Below are 20,001 nucleotides of genomic sequence, written 5' to 3' on the forward strand. Positions count from 1 at the left end.
TAAATTATGCCTAAAACTGTAAAAAAAAAAGTTCAAATCTTTATAAGAAATATTAAACAATACATTAAACAATATCTACATTTTGTTACTATTAATGTGTTTATGACAAAGTGATTAACTAAAGTGTAATTTGTCAAAAAATGAAAAATGTTTGAAGCTAAAAATATTATTATTATTTTGTAGAATTATATAAATACTTTTACGATTTTACAGTGTATGTATTTAAAGTTGTTTTAAGATCATTTATATCTGAATTTAGTTTGTGCATTAAGTTGTGAGCACATTAAAGAAACGTTGTTCGTACCACCACTGATACTTCTGAAAAAAAGAAGATCAAAAGGTACATTTAATTATATTTAGAAACATATAGGAGTGTGCACGTTAAATAAACTACTGATGGCACGAACATTGAGCCGCGATCGGTATCTTTTGTGGTACTGCGTCTTCTGCGAAAGAGGTATGCGAAAAATATGAAATCCTCCCAAGGATGTTCACGTGCGAAACATGTTTGCCCATATATATATTTTTTTTTGTATTCATTCATTTATTTATCTATTTATTTATTTTTGCCCCTCCGTCGTTGCATTATTGCTTTCGCTAAATTCCGAAATCAATTTCAAAGTGATTCGGATGTATTGAAGTGAAAAAAAAAATTATGTGCGTGTATGTATGTGCATGGGATGTGTAGGATAGGATCATGTATGTAGGATATTTATTTGCATGGCCATCTGTTTGCGAGGAGTGAGGAGGCTCCGCTATTTTCGTCCCTGGTGATTGCTATTTTTCGCCGATTTCCTTGCCCCTCGCACCGAGGAGCTCGACGGAGGCCCATATAGTAAAAACGTGATGAACTTGATTTCAATGCCAGAGCAGCAAAAGGCAGACCGGACCACAGCCTGTGGATGTGGATAGGACATACACAGTATATACACACTACCAGACTTGTGCACTATACCAATGGAGCGGAATATTTTCAGATTTACTTCACTGAAAGCGAGGAACTATGAAATAGACAAAAAAAAGAAAATGGAGCGCTCGTTACGTAATATAATCAGAACTCTTGTCTTCTTTAAATACACATTTACCAAACTATGATAAAAATAGAAACAAAATTGTCCTTTTGCATTTTTGTTTATTTCTGAGTTTTGTAAAGCTGTTGCATTAAGAAAATATTATTAATATGGCTTTACAGGATTTTTTTGTAAAATTTAGAATTTATGAAATTGCTATAATAATAACAAATACATATTGAATATGAAACAAAGTTAAAAACAAAGTGATTATTCATATTGTAATCTTTTCATGATTTAATGATTAATAATATTTCGTTAGAATACTTTCTAAGAAATGAATAACAAAAGAACGTGATGATTGTTACATTACACATTTAACATATATTTAGCAAGTGTAGTAACAGTATTTGTTATTAGGTTTATATAAAACGTAATCTTTAACCACAAAGTTATTCGTGGTGAATGTATACGTTTTTATTTTAAAAACGTCATTTCGTCTTATAATTATAAATATTAGACATTTCTAATTATTAAAGACAATGTTTGTAAAATTTATTTTAATGAAAATGTTGAGTTGAGATTCATGAAGCTCTTTGCATGATGTAACTTCTCTCACTTCTCCACATGAGTTCAAATCTATTCCTGCATATTTATTTCTATGTTTATGTAATATTTATTTGTTTTCCTTTTCTCTTGGTTTGATTCAATTTTCACACCAGGTCGGCCGCCTCCGCCGGGATTTCAGGTTTTCGGTGTGAACGAACCGTGGCGCGTTTTTGTTTGACTGGATTTAAAAATGGACGTGTGGGTGTGGGTGGATGGGCTATTTATTTCGCGTCTATTCGCTCCTTCTCTAAGACTTGCAGTACTACTAACAAGGATGCAGGATCGTTGGCCACTTCGCGTGTAATTATTGTTCTCATTATCTGCGCACTGCGATCTGCATTCATTCTTCAGCCCGTTTTATGGACTCTCCGAGCGGGACATCCCACTCTCCGGCAATTATATGAAATTGGACTAAATTATGAACGCTGCTCGTAATCTCCATCTCACACCCTTCGGGCTCAGCTCAGAAGTCGCTGCGAGAGTGAGCTTCGCGTTCCTGCGAAAAACCATTACCGTCGTGTCTATCCAGTGGAGGAGATACTCGGAAATATAACTAGCCCATACTCAGAAAGCAGTTATCCTGCCCATAAGCGTTCCGTCTATTGAAAATCGTAAAATAAAAGACATTTCTAAGGAGTTCTGTTGAAGACTAAATAAATTAGATATGCTTGTATCTCATATACTGGAAGGAAATTGAACACATAAATTATACAATCAGAATGTAAAATACTTACAAGTATTATACAAAGTGCAAAACGCATACTTGTCAAGTAATTCAGTAAGTTACAAGTTAATTAAAAAAATTCACAAAATTAACAACTTCAACCTAGATTTACTAATTGTAATTCAATTGGAAAAAAAATAGTAGATTGGTAAAAGAACACAAAAGTACGCAAAAGTACAGATTTCTTAAATTTGATGTATACATTGAATTGTGGAAATTTAAAGGTTTTAGGGATGATAGTAAATCAAACATCTGTGATGCATACTTTTTCAAATTTTGATGTAAACATAAAAAAAAGTGATGCACATTTTCTCAAATGTTCGTGCTTTTTGCATGACTACAGATATTATAGAGATGCGCAATAAAGTGGTTAACTCTAAACCATAAAGAAATGTCACACATTTGTTTGATACTCTCAAATGTATACTAATTACGCTTCTATATAGATTAAGTAGTAGTATTATAAACCATTCAAGTATTATCTTCGTCATCCTTTGCTTAACTATAGTAAGTTGTCATACATGAAGTACTTGATAAACTTTGACTATTCAAGAATTTCTAAGAAACTTGTTTGTCTCTTTATTATTAATATGCAAGTTGCAAGTAGTGTGTACGCACATTTATATACTTTTGTTAAATAACTATAATATATTTTCATTATTAATTAATAAATAAGTTTTATTGAAATAATATCAAATAATTCTGTTTATTTTTGTTTTGTATTAATAATCGAAGATGAGATTAACATCACATTATAAATAAATTGTTAACCTCAAGGTTGATTCGTATATTTCCGCTTTTAAAATTTCTAAGCACGATTCCGTTTTGAATAACATGACTAAACGATTGTTTTCATGTTGTTAACATTGATACTTCCACGAAATATCCCGCAATTTCTCTTCCAACTTTATAGTCGTATGCATATTACATCTTTGTTTTATTTTGATTACGCTATTCCTTTTGTATTTTGTTTATATTGTTATGTAAAATTGGTAAAAGTAATCTGTTACAAATATTTTCTTAAATTTGATGTAAACATTGAATTGTGAAAATTTAGAGGTTTTAGGTATGATAGTAAATCAAAAATCTGTGATGCACACTTTTTCAAATTTGATGTGAAAATATGAAGTTTTAGTCAGTTCAAGTCATAAAATCAAAATCTGTAATACACACATTTTCAAAATTTGATGTGTAAAGAAAAAAGAGTCATGCACATTTTCTCAAATCTTCGTGCTTTTTGCATGACTACGGAGATTATAGAGACGCGCAATAAAGTGGTTAACAAAGAAATGTCACACATTTGTTTTTTACTCTCAAATGTATACAAATATTTAAAAACAATGTTTTGTTATTTCCTTTCCTCATTAATTGTTTTTTTTTTAATTACATTCGTTCAACGCTTACTTATTACTGTATTTGTACTGTATTTTTTTGTTGCTCATTTTTTTTCAAGAAAATTAGTCAAACTTTTCTTTTAGTCATGTTATTAAATTATAAAATTCCAAATATTATATTTAATAACAATTTTCTTCAATATTTTATCATTTATTACAAATATTTGAAATAATTATAAATAATGAAATTAAGTTATTTCATGTCTCTATTTTTGTAACAATAATTCAATTTCTAAAAATAACTTATAAAAAAAGGAGATGTTTTGCTAGAATAACAAATATTTATTAACATTTATTATTATAAATTTACAAAATAAATTAATGTGTATCAAACATTTATGTATAGTAATTCATAAATTATACTTCGTCCATACATTGCATTAATGTCGATCAATTGAAGCTCAATTGAAGACATCGTACAATTTCCATCATCTTTTTAATCGACATGTTGACATTCAAATTACGTTAATTGAATCCAATAACTCGCAACTACAGATGTTTGATTTTCTCAACGTATTATTATTGATACGTGCGAACATTCCAAAACAATCGTCGATGTTTCGAGTTCTTCAATGTCACTTTCGTAACAGAAAAAAAAAATATGAAACGACAAACATGACAAAAAAAAATGTTGCTGTCGCTCATTTGTTTTATTCTTGGATGCAAACGATAATGATGATGAGCATTTCAATGTCAGCGAAATTCAACCGTGCCATTTCCGTCTCAGACCTTAGCAGTTTCCTCTTTCATTTTCACGCTAATCCGAACACGAAGAATCTCACGCAAGGGACAAAACAAAAACAAAATAAAAGAATGAAATATCTTACGAGTAATATAATATTTATATAAAAAAAACATATACAAATTAAACTTAAATATATCACAAATATTAATATAAAAAAAATTGGGGAACACTCTTAATTGTTATTATCGGATGCTTCTTTGACTCTTCCGTTCAGATGATCCAATCCTCCTTGTAATCTGTAAATTTTAATATACGATTAGTTATTTGAAGAATGTGTGTGTAATTGCAGACTTACGCAATGCTCTGGAGTTGCTCGCTGATTCCTTTATCCTCGACGACCCTGTGCCTCGGCAGAGTTGATATGAAATTGTTGGCCTTTGCGTTGTACGCTCCTAGCATATTTCTGTAATGGTTGTAGACAAGTTTCTTCATGTTCGGATCATCCTTGTTTACGTCTGTTGTAGGAGGCACGGTTTTTTCTTCGGGAGTTTTAGGTTCCGGTTTATTGGTTTTCCAGCCTTTGGGTAATGTGTTGTAGTTGTTTCGAGATTCGTTTGCGAAGCTTCTGGTGAACTGGTAATTGTTTTGAGGCACGTAAGCTTCGCTTCTCTTGCGCAACGATGATCTTCCGAACGTTTTGATCTCGTTGATCACGGAATCTTTAAGCTCATCGGTGGCTGTTTTCGGTGTCAGATTAGGTTTCTGTAACTTCGGTTGTGGTTGTTTCTGTTGCAGTTGTATCTTAGGAGCAGCTTGAGCCATCATCATCATCGGTGGTGGTGGTGGAGGCACCGAAGCGTCAATGGGTTTTAGAGATTGAACGGGAGAATCCTGGATTTGGGCTAGGTGAATTGGTTTTTTAACTGCTGACTCTTCAACTTTCACTTGGATGTGCTTAATCGGGGTTTCCTCGATTTTGGTTGTGTGTATCGGTTTTTGTTGCAGAGCTTTGAGGGTGTTTTCTAAATGGATTTTTTGCACAACTGGTTTTGGGGTTGGTTTAACGAAGCTGGGCTTCGCGTTGAAGACGTTCTTGCTCATGTTCGCCACGTGTCCGGTTTTGCTCGGCTCCTCGCTGGGTTTGTTCATCACGTTGATGGTGCACTCGTTCTTATCCACTTTGATGCCTTCACCGTTCAAATTGATGGTGATGTTTATAGGTCTGTGGTCAGTCTGGTCTGAATTCTCGAGGTTTATGAAGATCTCGCTCTTCAAATTCGTCTCGATTTTGGGGGGACGCACTGAGCGGAACTCTTTCTTGCCGTAGCTGTCCAGGTACTTGCGGTAGGATGCGTAGGTAGGAGTACCATCGGAGTTTAAGCTGGTGGTAGAGGTCTTGTCGTAGCCGCTGTCCCCGCTGGACACGCTCAGACCATCATCGTCTACGTTCCTTTGCACGTCGAAGTGATGCATGGTGATGGCTATGAACAAAGGTGAACCAACACTCTCACTGCTGCTTCTGGTGCTGCACAAAAGACACCCACGACCAAGAGAAGACACGAAACGACACGACACGACCGTCGAGACGCGGATAATAAACGCCAACAAACCGGCTCGCCTCTATTTAAGACCAACCCGAGGCGGCGTTCTTTTTATTGTTCCATGCACACCCAGAACCAACCGAGCGCCCCTCCACAAAAACCACAACCAATCGCAGGGCGCGCCTTTATCAAGCCTTAATTACCCAAAAGACCTTTAATGATAAACCAATTAACGAGTAAAAGCGCATCCTCTTGTGTTTTGTTGGCATAATTTCCCTTTTTATTTGATATAACTCGTACGGATAATAAACGGCGACTTTAACCTTCGCCACAAGGAAAAATCGTAATAATATCAACGCATAATATAAAAATACACCATTTCCCTTTGATTCTGAATCGGAAATACAAAAAGAAAAAGCTAAAAGATAGGAAGAAAGAGAGAGAAAAATGCGCGTGAAAATATTTTCAGATTAATCGCCATAAATTTCCGCCCACGATGCGATCTGAAAGGTCGTTGATCGCCAACCTTCAGGACAATTTTATCGGAGCTGAAGACGGGAAAAACGAGTGAAAAGAAAAAGAAAACAAATAGAAAGATTATGTGAATGCAATAAATAAATTTAAATATAACGCGCCTTTTAAAAATAAAAAATAAATCGGAAAGTTTCGCAAGTTTATTAATAAATTAAATAAATTGTAAAATTATATTTCGTCACAGGAACAAATTTGATAAGATTATATGTTTAATCGATAACAGTTAATCAATTTTGTTTATAAATAAATATGAATTAATATGAAAATATTTTCATTTCGTAAAAAATTAATGAATCTTAAGATTTAAAAATTAAGAAATAAACGTGTTCTAAATGATATAGATCTTATTGACATTGAGTTTATTAACAAATATTGCATGCATAATGTTGTTTTGTTACTGTATGTAGATAAGTTTGCGCATGGAATCGAACGTCTAAAATTAGGAATGGTGTAAGTGGTCGCGTTCGGAAAATTTTCCTACCAAAACTCGTTCTTGCAAATTTCAGTGAAAGTGCACTAAAAATTCGCATATCCAATTACACTAAACGCGTTCATTGGAAATCATTAACATTTACGCAATTCGTGGAAAATTCGTGTCAAACCATTAATGAAAATCACCAATTTAGTGAATTTCTATTCCAAAATTATTATATTTTTTAGCAATTTGCAAATTACTGACCTACAATTCTTTAATTGAATAAAAATATAGAAATTAATTAAAAATAATTGAAATTTTTTTTGTGTGAAATTGGGAAGATTAAAACCATAATTCAATGTATAGAAATAAGTATGAATAAGATCAAATTGCTACAAATTATTTTCGTACGTTTTGTTGAAATTTCTATTGAAAGTGTTTTTGGAGGAATTGAATCGTGTAATGTAAACAAAGAGAAAACGTTATAAAAATAATTCGACGGTAAAAATGTAAAAAGATTGTACCGACAAAAATTTCTTTAAAATAAATAACAAAATAAAAAGCGAAAAAAAAAACTCGAGGTCGATCTATGAATATATTACATCGCGAAAATAGAATCTCTTTAGAATAATAAGCACATAAGCTTCGTGCAAATGTTTAATACAAAATGTTCGCACGTCACGAAGATAGTTTCCGCCTATAAGATATTTTCACTCGAATCGAAATCATGAATTATTTTAGAAAGAAGGTTAAATTCAATTGAAGAATATTACATATTGAGTTGAATTTTCTACAACGACGGTCATTGGCATTCAAAACAAATATTTGTTAATAGTTTTATCAACAGTTGTTATCAAATCATGTATATTTATATAGACTTGTATCATGATTTCTAATGCATTCGGTTGAGTAAGAAGATGCGTCTATGATTCGAGGGAATCCCTTAGAAAATTTCTTAGGAAACCTGATATTTCGGTGACGCAAGTCTCTCTTATCTATCCGAAACGGATACGTCATAACTACGAAGGAAACGCACGCAACCGATTGCATTCGGTACGATCGAAAGTTTCGGTATTTCCATTAATTTACACGACGCCTGGCATTTTCCCTTCTGACATAAACATGCCTTTAAATGCCTTTTCGCATTATTAAGTAACCGTTTTTAAGTGAACACATCTTGAAGGAACTTGCGGGTGAAAAGGTGGTTCGGTTCTGTTCGATTATCCGAAACCTATATATTCTGTGTATTATTCATGCACGTTCTTAGTCACGTTTCTGTAATGAAGCCCGGTCTTTGTATGTGGACTTCAAATGGATGCCATTACACGTAATAACTCAATAAATGTGTCATTTATATTAGTTTTAAGCGGCATTTAGAAACTATTTTCACAACGTTTATTATAAAAAAAACTACTTAAAGGTCACAAATAAACATTTTAAGACGACAAAACCTAATTTACTTTCATTCAATTCTTTAAAATTTCAAAATGTCTTACTTATTAAACTTAAATTAATGGTAAATCTCAGAAATTCTATTATTTGAAATAAATTACTTTTTTGCAACACCTACAAATTATTTGTTAGACTCCTACAGAAAAACTTCTTAAAGGTCATAAATGCACTAAAAATTAAAAGTATTGAAACAATCAACCTCAACAATCGTTTTATCGCAATAAACCTCTAAAAATACATTTTAATGGTCATAAATGCACTAAAAATTAAACGTATTGAAAGAACCAAACGCAATTTCGATTTATTTCAATAAACCTTTAAAAATAAACACTTGAAATTAGAAATCTACATACAAAAAAAAATACTTCTTAAAGGTCATAAATGCACTAAAAATTAAACGTATTGAAACAATCTAACTCAATTTCTTTTTTTCGCAATAAACCTTTAAAAATCTCTTGTTATGAACTTTTACAAAAAGATCCTTGAAGATATTTGCACTTAATTCTATAAATAACTGTACTATTTTAACTAGTTGAATCATCAATAAGTTAATAATTATGAATAATTATTTCAACATCTTCATTATTATCAAAACATTTATTATACACCTACAAAAACAAACATTTTAAAGGACACAAATCTATCTAAAACAAAACTTTAAGAAAAAGATCTTTGAATTTAATAAATGCAAACATTTGCTTCTATAAAAAAAAACTTCAATCATTAAGAAATATCTTTTGCAGATTTTATTTTCATTACTTTTTTTATACATTTACATAAAATATCTGTTTAAAGTTAACAAATCTAAGTTAAATTAAACTTTTAACAGATGTGAAGCCAACTAAATTCAATTTTGATTTATGGTTATATCTGGTAGAAATCCTTGAAGTTTGCAATAGATTTGATACTAAAAATAACTATAAAAATGTTTCAATCATCAATAACTCAATAAATATTAATAGATATCTCAGCAACTGCAGAGTTTTAAAAAACATGAATATACTTGATACACATCAATCAATCAATCTTCGTATAAAATTTGGGTGAGGTTTAAATATATATATATAAAACAAAACTTTTAAACTTTCCATCTTTTAGTATAATAATTTTATAATTTTTTAAATCAATTCTATAAAATTTAAATAGACGAAATTACAAGACAAAAATTTAAAAAAAAGAGTTATTTTTAATGTATTTTCAATCAATTTAACACATATTTTGGATATTTCCTTAAGAAACTAGACAATTAATAAAATAAAACTACATTTACTACAATAAAGTTCATTTAAATTTAGTATTTAAATCACTAATTATTGAATAATTTTGTTAAAGTTGTGAAAAAATCTATTGAACTTTAAAAAAGCGCAAGTAATAAATATTCATAATTTCAATGAATTGTGATTAATTGCCTTTGTTTTCCAATGTTTTGTTTTCGTTCTGTCACTGAAAGAAATAAAGATACGTAGAAACAAAGAAAGAAACGCAGAATTTACGAGACAAGTGACATTTCACAAAGCAATTCACAATAATTGCGATTTAAATTCAATCGAGTAATTTGAATAATCTTAATACTGCAAACAGTTTTAAGAAACAAATAAAACTGCATTATTTAACGTTTTTTTACAAAATTTTAAGATAAAACTATCAAATAAAACTGCTTTAATACGATAAACACATTTTTTTGCGTAATTTTGAAAATCATAATTTTTGTACTTGAAAATGCAATTATTTAGTTTACAAATGGTATAAATCTATACTTTCTCAAATAAATGTCTTGAGACTCTATAATAAAATTGTTTTATGTAAAACTTAATACGTTTTAATTGAAAATTGCAGATAAAACTGTTGTAAATATAGCAGTAAATGTAAATTGTCTTACGTAATTTTAAATGAAAATATGCTTATATGAGAATCAATTCTCGTGAATGCGTTTATTCGGTTTTCGAATGGGATGAATCATAGAGTGGATAGAGAGCAGGCAGTGAGGAATCTATGCATTAAACGTCTGACCTTCGTCGGTACAGTTTGATCTCTATTATTGTGAATATAGGTTACAGCCCTTCAGGCCTCTCTACAATTAATGGAATTCATAAGATCTAATTACTATGAAGTAATTGCATCGTCAATCACTTTCCAAACGTTTATTATAAGAGATTTGCAAACACATCGAAAAAAATATGATTTAAATAAACATAATTTACTACGTTTCCATTGTTTTCATTAATAAATCAGTTTAAAATTTGAAAACAATGAATGAATGAATCATCTATAAATTGTAACTTTCACACGAAACTTTTTTAACCTAATTACTGAACAGTAATTGCATAATAAATCAGTTTCCAATTGCTTAATAATATTATTTTGATAATACAAAATATACTTTAAACACTCATTTAGTAATCTATAACGTTCCCATTTTTTTCATTATCTGAATAAACAAATAAATCAGAGATATTTCATTTCAAAAGTAGACCTTTACAATGAATTAATGAATCACTTATAAACTGAAAATGTATATATTTTACATGAAATTTATTTCATCAAATTTTTAGAAAAAAACAATAATTTTCCTATTATAAAATATTGCAAATAAATATACAAAATATTGTACTATTAATTGACATATTAAGAAAAACGATTACTTAGGATTTTCTTAATTATTAAAGTAATAAAAGCTTCAATAATTTAAAAACTGGATTTCTCATGAAAGTTATTTCATAAATCGATTTTTTCCATTTCAAAAAAGTTAATTCAAAAATCCTCAGGGCATTTCTTCATTTTATATACGATGATATAATAACTGTTATTAAATGTTAAATGTTATAATTATACAGTTTGTAGACATGCCAATTTATAAACTCTCGTAGTTTACAGTGCAAAAAATATATAATTTCCGAAATCTATGACTCACGAAGTCTAGGAAAGGTTTCAACCAGTTTTATTTCTTTAATGGACTTACTTGTTACATGCGGTTAGAAATGTTAATAGTTGTAACGGTGAAATAATAACATTTTTTTTTGCTATGAATAAAATTTCGAGAAATTTCAACTTTTACCGTAACAAAGAAGATATGTTGCAATTAAAATAAGTTTTTATATTATAAATTGTAATTAAAATCTAATTTTAAGTAAATGGAATAAAGATTACAAAGAATTGCTTTTCAAAATATTTGAATAATTTGATAAAATATATTTTTTTTAATTTCTTCAAAACTTTTGTATGATTTGTTTTTACACTTTATTTTCTAATTGTTTAATTATCTCCAATTGATTAAAAAATATTTTAGTTTCAAAATTATTTAATAGAAACATTTCATACAAATCCTGATATTGCATCAAAAATAATTAATTGTGAATAATTTTCTTTCTTTAACAATGTTTTGTTTTCGTTCTGTCACTGAAAGAAATAAAGAAACAGAGAAACACAGAAAGAAACGCAGAAATTATGAGACAAGTGACATTTCACAAAGCAATTCACAATTATTACAATTGAAATTGTGATTTAAATAGACAGTTATAAGAAACAAATAAAACTGTGTTATTTAACATATTTACATACGTTTTTTTACATAATTTTAAGAAAAAAAACTCTCAAATCAAATATTACATCAAAAATAATGAATGAAATTGATTGATGAACGTGATTATCGATTTTCTAATTGTTTCATTTAATTGTTTGTAGTTATAAAACTGTTTCCTTTCTTAATTAAAAAAAAATACTGAGATTTAAACAAAAGAAGTTAATTACTTTTTAAATATTTCCTTTTAAATGTGTATAATTATTTTCATTCATGGGTAATGTTTAGTTGTAAAATTGTTTCCTTCCTCAATAGGATTCAATTAAATTCTGAAATTTAGATTAAATTGTTTTTAATTAGAAATTATTTACAAACCAAAAAAAATTCTAAATCTAAATACACCAAATAAATTGTTAAAATAATTAGAGTAGAACGTTTTAAATTAAGTTTAAAAATTAAATAAAATTGTTTCCTTTTTCGAAAAAAAAAAAATAATAATATTCTAATTCTTAATTTGTGCTGAATTTGTGTAATTATTCAATAATTAAATCATAAAAATTATACTTTTTTTTAACAATTTTCATTAATTGAATCAAAAGAAATTAAGAACGTTTGATTTAATTTAATTAAGTTTGAATAATTTAAATTGATTTTTAAACATATTTCATTTCTGATATTGCATAAAAATAAATAAATTAGGTTTTTAATGTATAATTTAAATTATTTTTGATGGTTTTCATTAATTAAACATTATCTAAGTTTCGTGTCAAAGTAAAACTGAAATGCTGGAAAGAAATGTAGTGAAACTAATGAAATGGAGTGGAACGTTTTCTTAAATTTGACATAAATTTAAGTGTCTTCGAATTAGTTAATAGGTAGAAAGCATCGGAAACGGACACCGCACGAATCTATTAATCTTCTAATTACCTTTTAACTACGATACCTAAGACACGCATTCTTTCCTCGGCTTTTCCTCAAGTGCATGAGTCATTCTGGTTACAGCGGAGGCACAACAACAACAAAAATCGCCCTCCCCGTGACGTAACGTCACAGGAATTCCATACTCACACGCAACGTGAAAGAAGAAAATATATGGGAATCATAACAAAAAAAAAAGAAGAGAGGGCATTCATGATTTCTCTGGTATTGTACGTTCGATGATTTGGGTGTTTCCGGTCTACCGTGTAGACCTGGAGGGCAAATTTCCATTTTTCCACCTCCTCCTCCTTCGTCCACTTAATCCTCGAGACACTCTCTCACACAGATTCCTATCGGAATGTCGCCCGCACAACGAGAACCACAAAAGAATTTCTTCATTTGCATACGGAGCTCCGCTTTTTTCTCTCTCTCTCTCTCTTACTTCTTCACTGCCCGCAACAGATCAGAGACCATAAGCACACATGCTGCCAGTCGGAAATCTAAATAAATAAATAAAACGCGTTGTGCAATGGGGCATACATAACAACCTCCATTCGAACACACTTAGAAAACAGCATCGAGTTTGAAATAGATAGACACAATTTCTGTGTGGTTTCTGTGCGTCTGTGTATGTTACACTTGTCCGATGCCAAATTTAATCCAGGAAGAGCACGCAGACACTCATTTTTCCACGCTCCAATTGTGTATTAAACGACACTTGTCTCTTCTATACGCATAGCATTTAACACGTGTAAAAATAAACGAAGACAGATAGAAATACCTCTCGTCTCAGACGAGAAAGGTCGATACGAAATTCTGAACGACAAAGAGAGAGGTCAATTTGGAATTTTGGCTTTCTTCGGGTTTATCTGATCGAATGTGAACGTCGCTTTTGGGCAACGAAAAACCTACATCTTGATTGACGTTCCTCTCCTTTATTAAAAGCTTTGTATACAAAACACAATGTTTACTAATCGAGTTATTTCGTTTTACAGTTATCCAAAACATCGAAGCTACAAGATTTCTCTTGCGTAGGGTTTTATTGAATTCCGATCTAATAAAAAAACTCACACTTGGAATTTCTCTTAGATTCATGAAAACAAGCTAAAAGTAACAGTTTTCTAATGAATAGTACTCATTGTTATCCACTTCCAAATTCATATTAAATTGTTTTTTAATTTACTAGAATTATCAATTTTAGATTCTATATAATCATGTATAATCTAATGATTATATAATTTCGTTAAATATTTCTTAAATTATCTTCAAAATGTTATGTGCAATTTTTTTTTATTTAGAAAATCCAAATTTATACAACAAATTTAAAAAAAATGAATCAAGATAAAATTATTCAATATTTTTTATATATATAAGATGTATTAGTAAAGTTTACTATACAGAAATACCTCGCATAGTGCGGATTCTACCAATATCCATGACTGTTTAAAACCGGACTATAGTTAATCCGCACTGATTGAAGCCGCCTTGTATTTTTCTTCAATCAATTTATTTTCTTTTATTATTTACTTATTTCTACATATTACAGATTTTAATTAATATAAAGAATCTTAATTCTAATGCAAATTTATATTAAGAAACATTGCTTTTAAAGAAATTATGCAATTTCTACATTAATTAATTTCCTTATTTTTGGGCAGATGACTTGAATATTACGCAAATTAACAAATAAACAATTGCACAATTGAAAGAAACGTTTCTTAAAACCGGATATTTCCATTAACGCTTTTAGTTTTATTGGTCAAAATTTACGAGTTTTTATTGAGCACGAAACACGCGTTTACTTTCACCAAAGATTCAATTAAACCATAATTATTTCATTGGAACAAGTTCGTGACAGAAATGCCCCCAAAACAATAAAATAATCATCAATTACAAAGTCATTTCTTTACGTTTTATATCTTTAATTACTACAAAATTAGTGTTAAAAAAGTTCATAAAATTATATAACAATTAACTTTTATATTTACTCAAAAAATAATCTTCTCATTAAAACAACAAATATATTTTCTTAATACATTTTTATTGGTCTAAAATCAAGAACATGATGAACAAAATGAAGAACATTTTTTCTCGTTTTTTATTCAGTTTTTACAGATCTCACCTTTCCAACGCGCCTTGATACATCTTTCAGCAAACACAATACAATTAGGGCGTTTCATTTCAAAATTATTTCTGCTTAAACTACTTTTACAGGAAATAAATAAAAAATGTTACTCGAACATTCAATTAAAGTACCGAAAATTGAATTGAAATTTGGATTATATAAAATCTGTAGTAACTGCAGCATGTACCAGAAATTGATTTCTACGAACATAATTAAAATACTTTTTTGCATACGTTAATTATATTTTCAAGATTGGTGAGTCAGAGCAAAAGTTCTTAATTGAATACGCAAACGACCGTTGCAAGTAAATTGCATCTGATTAGTTCTTGTCAAATTAAATTGATAAATCGTCGTTAGTTTTTTTCTTCGTCGTTTTTTTTTTGTTCTACACCGCGACATTAAGCAAGAGGAACGAAAAATATTGCAAAAGAACGACGACCGTGCGCAGTAAACGGATGTTTCGTAATACCGTGACCAATAATAAATTGCAACTCATATCTAATCTAATTTATTTAATGAATGGTTCATATAAATTATAATTACGTAGATAAAATATGTTTGCAAATTGTCTACTTCTAGGCTAATGAAAGGAATGTAATAGATACATTTATTATATGAATTATTTTAATGTTTAAATTAAAAAAATATATATTAACAGTTTATTATTCAATTAAAGATTAATGATAATTAATGGATTTGTTATTTATTGAAAAGAGTCAACAGGTTTTTGATAATGTACAGATCAACGTGAAAATAAAGAAAGTAGACCCAATTATTCACGTTTTCTTTAAGATTTAGTGAATGGCTTAAAAGGTGTTTCCAAATTGAATAATACATATTTGTTGTTATAACATAGAAATTTATGATAAATATGGATTCATAATCAGTTTTCGAAAGATCACCTTTACCTTAGGTTGGAATTGATTATTTGAAAAGTTGTTACTTTGGAAAATGTATCCAAACACCCAACAAATTTAAATTTTGCTTTAAAGACCAAATGCTCTTTGAAACCGATCAAATATATATAAAAAATAATTGTGTTTACTACCGTATTTTTAGTACTACCTCAAATTTAAAGACGAAATATTTTAATTTTACCTTCGGACCATAAGACGCACCCAAAATTTGAGTCTATTTTTCTATGTAAAGACGCATAGTCCGAAAAATACTGTATATTTTTAGAATTTATTGCTCAATTAAAATTTAGATTTATTTGATATTTAAAACAACCATAAATAAGATTATTTTCTAAAGATTTTTTTACATCTATTTCTTTTAGAAAAATATCTTAAATAATATTCTTTCAATTTGTACACATTAAAAAATTACAATACAAATGATGTCAATTTCAAAAGATATTTCGAAGAAATTTACTTTTTTCTTAATAAATCGACTGCAAGACGTTATTAAAACAAAAACCAAATATCCAACATTAGATTCACTTCAAGGTTTAATAAATGTGTGGTGATTAATAGTTCCTGATATAATTATAAAATAATTGAACAAGTAAAAAAAAATGTTTTTTTTATTAAAAAAAATAATAATAATAAACAATAAACAATATATAATTAAATTAAAAACTTATCAAATTAATGAGATTGATAAAGAAATTAAAAAATAATAAATATATCTATTTTGTATTGAAAGAACATCATATTTTTTTTAATAATTATCAAAATTCAATGATTGCATTAATTTTTTGATTTAATTAATACTTTGTATTATTACTTCAATGAACAGAGTCTAAATTTGCGGTTTTAATAAGTTATGTCATTGAAAAAGCTTGTAATAATTTCACTCAACAGAACGTAATTCAATAAGTAAATTTATGTTATTTTTAAAAGCAAAAAAATCTATTAATAGAATAAAAGAATAATATTTATTTGAAATAATAATAATGTGTAAAAAGGGCATTGACCTATCTCTTTCAGCATTAACTATAAATATTGTTTGAAGTAGTTAGTTAACTGAAATATTGTATTACTTTGGTGAATGAAGTAATGATGTTATAAAGCAATTTAAGAATACATAAATTTTAATAAGCTATTGGGAATTGGATCGTTCTGGAACACTGTCCTTTTAGTCCCCTTAAGTGTCTAGTCCTTTATTAATAACCCCAGTGGGTTTCATATTTTCAGGAAATTTGGGGCCCCGACGCGGAATTTATATTTAGCCCTCGTGTGTCGCTAACATTTGGCACAGATTTCCATCCTAGTGGATTATATTAAGACCTAATAGTCCGATCCACCTCTTGGGCGCATCCCGAGGATTTATTTATAAAACGAACGCAAACGCAAACATCGCAAAGCGAAATGGACAAAAAGTTGAAAATGATGGCGATAATAATAATAAATGTCATATGAGTTATGTCTTACCTCCACGGTCCTTCAGCCATGTTTCGTAACGAGGATCAAAGATCGGCAAATCAAAAGACGGAAAATTACGGCGAAAAAAAAAAAGAGAGAGAGAGAAGATCCGCACTTGCACTGCAATATTTGGGTTAACAACAACAACTTTCTCCTCGCGAAGATTTGCCGAAGAATGTCTTTTTTTTTCTCGGTTTGTTACGAAATGTTCTAAGGTGTGTTTTTTTGAATCCTTCTTCTATTTTTTTTTTCTGTTCGATGAGGAAGGCGTGTGTGTAGGAGCGGCGTGTGTTGAGGAACTGGCGTCGCGACGCATCCACGCATCCGAGTACAACGCGTCGGGATGCGGCATATACACAATTGGTCCATTGGCTGGACACGGGCCAGACCAAACGATCGGAGCAAGAGAAGGAAATAAAAAAGGATAACACATATAAAAAATTATATATAAAATGAGAGAGAGAGAGAAATGGAAGAGTTGAAGTCTGGTGCGTTTCTCGTGTACGTTTCTGCATGCGTGAGAGATTTTTTTTTATGTATATATATTTGTTTTATTTTATATTTTGTTCGACTATAAATCACCCCTGCCCACGGAGGTGGAGAGCGAAAATATTCGCAGGGGGATTAAAAAAAGAAAGTCTCTGATGGATTGCGTTCCTCATTTAGAACCACATCCAAGATGCGTGTCCCTGAGGATCGGCTTGAGCCTAGGTAGGTCCGAGTCGATAAATAAACAGACCACTAAATTCTAAAACTGAATGCACGACTCATTGGAACTTTCGCCGGTTCGCATAAAGTTTTTTTATTTTTATTTTGACCTTTTTGCAGTTACGAGTTACGCGATGACGGTCTATAAAATGCTGAGCGAGAAGCCGGAAATTTGATTTTTGTTGTATTTCTTTCTATTTTCTGGGAGGAAAGTCAAGGAGGAATGTCGAGGTTTTCAATGAGTAATTTTATATAAAAATATATATACGAGGCTTACATGATAATAACTTCAAAATCTTATGCAAATATTGAAGTCAAAAGAAAAGTAGGAAATTTGGTTTTTGTTGTATTTCTTTCTATTTTCTGGGAGGAAAGTCAAGGAGGAATGTCGAGGTTTTCAATGAGTAATTTTATATAAAAATATATATACGAGCTTTACACGATAATACTTTTGAACTTCTTATGCAAACATTCAAGTCAAAAGAGAAGACGGAAATTTGATTTTTGTTGTATTTCTTTCTATTTTCTGCGAGGAAAGTCAAGAAGGAATGTATTTCTTTCTATTTTCTTGGAGGAAAGTCAAGAAGGAATGTGGAGGTCTTATATAAATATATATATACGAGCTTTAGAAGTGAATATTCAAATACTCAAGTCTCAATTATAAGTTATAAGTTGACGATCAGAAATACACTGAATGAATGTAAGAGAAGTCGGATTTTTGTTTTGTTTTTGTATTTCTTTCAATTTTCTGGGTGGAAAGTCAAGGAGGAATGATTAATCATATATAAAAATATATATACGAGCTAAAGTCTAAATTGTGAGTTATGTATTTATTTGATTATTACCACTTTTTGTGAGGAAAATCAAGGAGGAATGCGGAGCTTCTTCAATGAGTAATTTTATATAAAAATAAGTAACAATAATAACGAATAGTATCAGTATCATAATTTATAAGCAAGCCAATATATATAATAATTGCACTTCTGGATAAATAAAAACAAAATTGCATTTAGACTTCATAGACAGAAACAGTTCAATATTTTAAGTTAATGTACTTATTACCACCAAAACTAACTTAACTTTAATCATTTGTAAAAACTTAAATAAAAAACTTTAAATTAATAAATTCAACAAGTTTAATATTTTTTTATACAAGAACTAAATTTCAGCTTAGAGAATGACTTTATGTATATTTGTAATTCGATTATATTTTTTACGTCTTAAATATTACATACATAGGAAACACTTTTTTTACATCTTTACAGCAGTTTTTTGTAGGATTTACATCATATTTTGTATCAAATTCATGAAATCCAATAATATACATTCATTTCAGTAATAATTCAAAAACGACTGAAGTTCATATTTATTTTATTAATTATTCCTCAAATTAACTAAAAAATACTACAAATTTCCATTAAATCTAACACACTGTATAGGATTGAACATACAATATTAAGCATTTCTTTGAACTTCAAAACATCGAAAAAACTTTAATAGTATATTTTGTTTTTTTTTACAAGATCTATTTAATTGAAGTTATGTATAGAAAATCAATGAAAAACCTATAATTTTAATGATAAATCAATTAGTTTTAGTAATAATTTTAAACTAGACTCTTTCAATTACCTGTTATCAATTGAAAATAATAGATTAGTATGTTTTCTTGTTGGATAAAAATATGTACAATTTAATATTTGAAAAATCATTTAATGAAGAAATTAATTAAAAACAAAATAATTAACACATATGACGAAATATGTTATTATATATTTATACAAAAAAAAGGTAATAAGAACAAAGTGATTTATAGGCCTTTAATGCATTACAATTATATTTTTCATTGACCTTTGATTTGTTTTCCTACCGTTCAAACATAATATATTTCTTTGACACATTTAATAATGTAACGTACGTATCACTTTTAGTTTCCACATTTGTATTACTAATCATACGAATAAACAATTCCAATGATAATTTTATTAATATACGGAAGCAAAAAA

General features: G+C 29.2%; 2 protein-coding genes across 2 annotated transcripts in view; both read right to left on the minus strand.

Moving 5' to 3' along the window:
- The window catches only part of LOC108566991, a 40,576-nt gene extending 22,948 nt beyond the window's left edge, over window positions 1-17,628 (minus strand). Inside the window, exon 1 of the mRNA XM_017927162.1 lies at window positions 17,300-17,628. Within this exon, the coding sequence (XP_017782651.1) occupies window positions 17,300-17,319 (20 nt within the window). The 5' untranslated portion in view covers window positions 17,320-17,628. The remainder of the gene's footprint in view (window positions 1-17,299) is intronic.
- LOC108567037 (putative uncharacterized protein DDB_G0285869) lies at window positions 4,625-6,055 on the minus strand. The gene is made up of 2 exons (XM_017927225.1): window positions 4,778-6,055; window positions 4,625-4,718 (listed from the first exon to the last, which is right to left on the minus strand). Exons 1-2 carry the CDS (start codon window positions 5,893-5,895, stop codon window positions 4,655-4,657), a joined length of 1,182 nt encoding a protein of 393 aa, XP_017782714.1. The 5' UTR covers window positions 5,896-6,055; the 3' UTR covers window positions 4,625-4,654.
- Window positions 17,629-20,001: the final 2,373 nt, after the last annotated feature.

The sequence above is a fragment of the Nicrophorus vespilloides genome, unplaced genomic scaffold (genome assembly GCF_001412225.1).
Source record: "Nicrophorus vespilloides isolate i.1.1-1 unplaced genomic scaffold, Nicve_v1.0, whole genome shotgun sequence".
In the NCBI taxonomy this organism is placed as follows: Eukaryota; Metazoa; Arthropoda; class Insecta; order Coleoptera; family Silphidae; genus Nicrophorus; species Nicrophorus vespilloides.